At 34.8% G+C, this 5,373-nt stretch overlaps 1 protein-coding gene across 1 annotated transcript; it reads left to right on the forward strand.

The window, feature by feature from the left end:
* The first annotated feature begins 371 nt into the window (after window positions 1–371).
* On the forward strand, window positions 372–2,954 carry LOC129307718 (protein DETOXIFICATION 55-like). Its single transcript, XM_054948586.1, has 2 exons — window positions 372–581; window positions 1,208–2,954. The coding sequence occupies exons 1-2, from the start codon at window positions 531–533 to the stop codon at window positions 2,690–2,692; spliced, it is 1,536 nt and encodes a 511-aa protein (XP_054804561.1). The 5' UTR covers window positions 372–530; the 3' UTR covers window positions 2,693–2,954.
* Window positions 2,955–5,373: the final 2,419 nt, after the last annotated feature.

Raw genomic sequence — 5,373 nt, forward strand, 5'->3', positions numbered from 1 at the left:
AGGCTAGCTTGTTAGACTTGTAGGCTAGGTTTTGAAAAAATAAGTCTAGTCTATTTAATTAAGTAGGTTTAATTAAAGGCCTCAGCTTAGTTTAAGCCTATTTAGTAAGTAAGCTATGCTAAGTTTAAAGTAGACCAGGATGTAAGCCCCTGTTAAGGACCTAACCTATTTTCACCCCTAGTCAAGATATAGCAAAAGTACTTTGAATGATATAGATAGATAAAGTTTTGAGCATTATGATTTAAAAAAAAAAAAAGTGTAGAAATGCATGGTAAAGCAAGATGGATGGATTCCCCACCAGGCCAGCTCCAAAACCTTATATATAAAGGCATTGCTGGTTTGCTTCTCATACCCACTTTGCTATCCTCAGTCTCTTTTCTCATCATATTTGGTGCTTTTGTAGGTCATATGTGTATCTGTGGAGAAAGAACAGACACCCACTATCTCCTTCTTGTTCTTCATCATTAAACCACCCAAATTCCCACACATACGGAACCAATCCAACAAAAGCAAAAGATCACTTTGGATCCATGATGCTTGCAGAGGAGAAATCCCAACAAGCATACCCGACACTTGCTGAGGTACGAAATGCAATTCCCTTTCCCAATAACCTTGTTCCTCTTCTTTCTTTCTCTTTTTATCCCCACACAAGCCCACCACTTGTACTCTCCTGCTGGACTCCTAATAATTTACCGTTTTATATATATTCCTCCATATATATATAGTACTCATTTAATTACTTGCTCTCTTAAAATTATTTAATCCTCTTACTTTGCTCATTATAATTATGTCCATTTAGATATTTGGTGACATGCATGGCTACCTTGACGTCAAACATCCAATTGTGATGATATATATATTGAAATATGTTATAAATGCGAGTTCAGATCTTTTACTTAAAAAATTATTTAATTTGCATATATACAAGAGAAAGCATTATTATATTATATGTATGTTCAAGGTTTTCTTTCTCTCCTAGAGTACTACACTTAACCTCAATATAATACTGTATATATTTATTGGTGTTATTGCTAGCATACTAACATAATAATGTGATGCTATATATTATGTTGAAGACGAAACAATCTTGAAAATATTAAACAAAAAAAATTCAAACTCAAAATTAAACGAGTATTTTTCAATAATCGAAACCTGCAATAGTTTAATTATATTATTTACATTGAATTCACAATCTGCTGCTTGTCAGGTAATGGAGGAGCTAAAGAGAGTGGGAGAGATAGGGCTCCCAATAGCAGCGATGTGCCTAGTGAGCTACCTCAAGAACATGATCCTCGTCGTGTGCATGGGCAAGTTGGGAAGCCTTGAGCTAGCCGCCGGTTCTTTAGCCATTGGCTTCACTAACATCACCGGTTACTCCGTCCTCTCCGGTCTCGCCGCCGGCATGGAGCCTCTCTGCGCCCAAGCCTTCGGTTCCAGAAACTTCTCCTTACTCTCTCTCACGCTTCACAGAACCATCCTCATCCTCTTACTAGCTTCCCTCCCGATTTCTCTCCTATGGATCAAGCTCGAACCTTTGATGCTCTGTCTCCACCAAAACCCAGACATAACCTCAGTCGCTAGTCTCTATTGTCGCTATGCCCTCCCAGACCTCATCGCAAATAGCTTCCTTCATCCTCTTCGTATCTATTTACGTAGTAAAGGCACCACTTGGCCACTATTATGGTGCACTTCACTAGCCACTCTTCTTCACATCCCAATAGTCATCTTCTTCACCTTCAAGCTCCAACTTGGAGTACCAGGAATCGCGATCTCATCTTTCGTCGCCAATTTCAACACCCTCTTCTTCCTTCTCCTCTACATGTACTTCTATCCACGCGTCACCACCAGCAAAGACCCTTTGACTCTGTCCACGCCTCTTGTGATGACGAACCGCCGCCGGTCGTTGGGGAGCGAATGGGGCATGCTTATAAGGTTTTCAATACAAAGCTGCGTCGGAGTTTGTCTGGAGTGGTGGTGGTACGAGCTCATGACAATCCTCGCCGGATACTTGAAAAACCCTCGCGTGGCTCTTGCCACATCGGGAATAATAATCCAAACCACATCGCTCATGTACACGCTCCCGAACGCTCTGAGCGCGTCATCGTCAACGAGAGTCGGGAACGAGCTCGGAGCTGGGTCGCCGAAAAAGGCGAGACTGTCAAGTACGGTGGCGTTAGGGTTGGCAGTGGTTAGCTCGATGGTGGGGCTGGTGGGGACCACGGTGGGGAAAGAGAAATGGGGTAGGGTTTTCAGCAGTGACAGAGAAGTGTTGGAGTTAACAATGGCTGTGTTGCCCATTATTGGAGTGTGTGAGATAGGGAATTGTCCTCAGACAACAGGATGTGGGATATTGAGAGGGAGTGCGAGAACCGGGATAGGGGCAGGGATAAACCTGTACGCGTTTTACTTGGTCGGAGCACCGGTGGGGATAGCTTTGGGGTTTATTTGGGAGCTAGGTTTGGTGGGTCTGTGTTATGGCTTGCTTGCGGCTCAGATCGCTTGTGTGGTGTCTATTCTGCTTGTGGTGTACTACACTGATTGGGAAAGGGAATCCTTGAGGGCCAAAAGTTTGGTGGGAGAGAATTATTATCATGCAGATCACGATGATGAAGATGAGCAGCGAACAGTAGTGAAATGTGAAGAAAGTGTCGTTGTGACTGTGATCCAAGAGAACCACACCAACAAGCTCTGATCAGTAACACTGACAAGAACCAATTAATGATTGATCTTCATCTGCGGTTTTATATAGTAGTTATATTCGTACAGAAAGAACACAGATTAATTAAAGATGTGAATCTATTATGTAAGAATTATATATATATACAGTTACTACTTCATTTGTAGTTTGTAGAGGATCGGATGGATATCACATGCTTGGGCTCAGAAGCTGTGTCAGAAGAAATAGAGATTAGAGCTAGTTGGTTTCTACGTACCAATTTTTTTTTTTTTTTGGATAATGCTACGAACCATTTTTTATCAGTTGTAATCGCAGGTAATACTGTTTAATGTATTTAACAAATTAGATATTCAATTAATGACATGCATCGATCCTCTCTCTAGCTATTTTCCTCTTCCTCTGAGTTATAATATGGTTATAAGGATGCGCATATGATCACGGGTTCGGGCTGCTGCATGCGTGGTTATTAGCATCTTATGTTTGAAACTGGCTAATTAGATTCTTATGCAAGATGAAGTCCCAACATTACCATATGCATACATCTGCTCTTTCCCCTTCTAATAAGAAAAAACTAAAAAAGAGAGAAGAAAAAGACATATTTCTTTCTTAACATAAAGTTTGAGTTTTCCTCTAGTTTCCCCATTTGGTGGGAAAATAAAGGTGCAAAATGTCTTTTCTCTCTATTTTTCTCTCGTAACTATTTTCTTCTCATTCTAAATAAAAGCCTTAAAAAGAAAGCTTAAAAATAAGTTATGAATCACATACGTAGGGATTCAGGCAAAAGGAAAAGAAAAGAAAGGTCAGACGGTGATACATACAATCGATTATTAATAGGGAGAATGACAAAAGAGATTCAAAATGATCAATTAATTTAAGTTTGGTTTCAAACGTCAAACTTTAAAAATTTAACTCAATCTCTTAATTTTGTAACTGCACTGTGATAAATTTGTAGTTTATTTTTAAAATTTTAACATGATTAAAAAATAAAAAAATTATTTTTTCAGTTAAAATTTGAAACATAAGTTGCAAATTCATCACAACAGAATTGCAAAATTAAAAAATTGAGTTACAAATTTTTAAAATTTGACATTTGAGATATAACTTAAATTAATTGATCCTTTTGAGACTTCTCTATTATTCTTCCTTGTTAATATTGAATGATCAAGTCAAGAAATGCCAGTAATATTGATCATATATAGAAACTTCAGAATGTTTTAGAATCCAGTCTCTTTCTCACACAATGCAATTAATGAATGGGTGTGGAGATCATTAAATTTGGCAAATATGAAGATAATTTTTCATACATAAAAACTCATCATATACTCCCTCCATTCATTATTATAAAACTTTTTTAAACTATAATGTTAAAAAATATAAGGCATTTTGAGTATATTTTAAGGTGCAATATATAAGGTTTTCCGATAAAAAACCCTTAATTAGAAGGTGAGATGCACTTAATAAAATTTTTCAAGTAATGAAGCGCCCTATTGAATAAAAATATACATAGAAAGAGTCTAAGTACTGTATTAAATCAAAATTTTTTGGCTAAAAGTATTAAATAAAATATTTTTATTTTGAAAAAGTCAATATTCATTATTAATTTTAACTTGAAAAAATGATAATAAAATTCTTTCAAATTATATAAATAATAATTTAATCCCTCAAAATTTTTTAATATCAATGAAGTTTCAATGACCTCTTTGTCAATAATTTTTTTAGAAAAAGAACCATTTTACCCTTACTGAAATTGACAATATCTATTCGCAACTTTTGTTTAAGGATTTATAACTTTTATTCTATAAATTGTAAGAGTTAAAAAAATCATAATTTATCAAATATAATTTTTGTTATTAAAAACCAAGAGTCAATCATAACTTTTATTCTGTAAATTGAAAGAGTTAAATAAAAAATTATAATTTATCAAGTGTAATTTTTATTAATGAAAAATAAATTCTCAAAGTAACAAATTTTATTCACAACTTTTGTTTAAAGAATCATAATAAATAAATAAGAAATTATAATTTATTAATAAGAGTAAAATCATTTTTTCCTAAAAAAGTTATTAACAAATAGGTCCCAAAAAATGTCATTGGTATCATGGCATTCGTAAGGATTTTATTATTATTTTTTCTTTTATTTTTTAATAACTAATATAATTAATCAATCAAATGATAAATATTTGATTAAAACAAAATAAACCTAATTCAAAATTAAGAAAAACTAAAAGGAGTTGCGTATTCATTTTTCCTGTCAAATAAAAATAAACATAGACAAATGTGTAATTTTAAAATTAGTCAATTATAACTCGTTGAGAAGTATAATTCAATTAAAAATACTTTATAATAAACTAAACGGAGCTAGCTAAGAACTATCAGTGAAGGAGTTATGCTTTGAAGATGAACGTGGAAGCATGTGTATGTTGGCAGAAGGAGCGGCATGCATGTACCGAAACACATGGAGAAAGAATATAATTATGGTACTTTGATTTATGAATTTAACTAACTCAAGATATCATTGTCGCACACACATTGTGCTATTTAAGGTAAGGCCTAGCTCTTATAGTCATGCTGCCTCTTGTTTCATATTCTAAACATAAACCACTCTATGTATTTGCTCCCAATCTTATTGGCTTGTCCCTTCTCCTCCGCCATATGCTCTTATATCTTTCTCTTCCCATTTGAAATGACTATACATCC

The sequence above is a fragment of the Prosopis cineraria genome, unplaced genomic scaffold (genome assembly GCF_029017545.1).
Source record: "Prosopis cineraria cultivar Desert tree isolate PC_DT_omini unplaced genomic scaffold, ASM2901754v1 PC4, whole genome shotgun sequence".
In the NCBI taxonomy this organism is placed as follows: Eukaryota; Viridiplantae; Streptophyta; class Magnoliopsida; order Fabales; family Fabaceae; genus Prosopis; species Prosopis cineraria.

Coding starts and splice junctions, on each gene's coding strand:
- LOC129307718 (XM_054948586.1), top strand. CDS start 531: ATGATGCTTGCAGAGGAGAAATCCCAACAAGCATACCCGACACTTGCT. Junction 582..1,207: donor CATACCCGACACTTGCTGAG/GTACGAAATGCA, acceptor GCTGCTTGTCAG/GTAATGGAGGAGCTAAAGAG.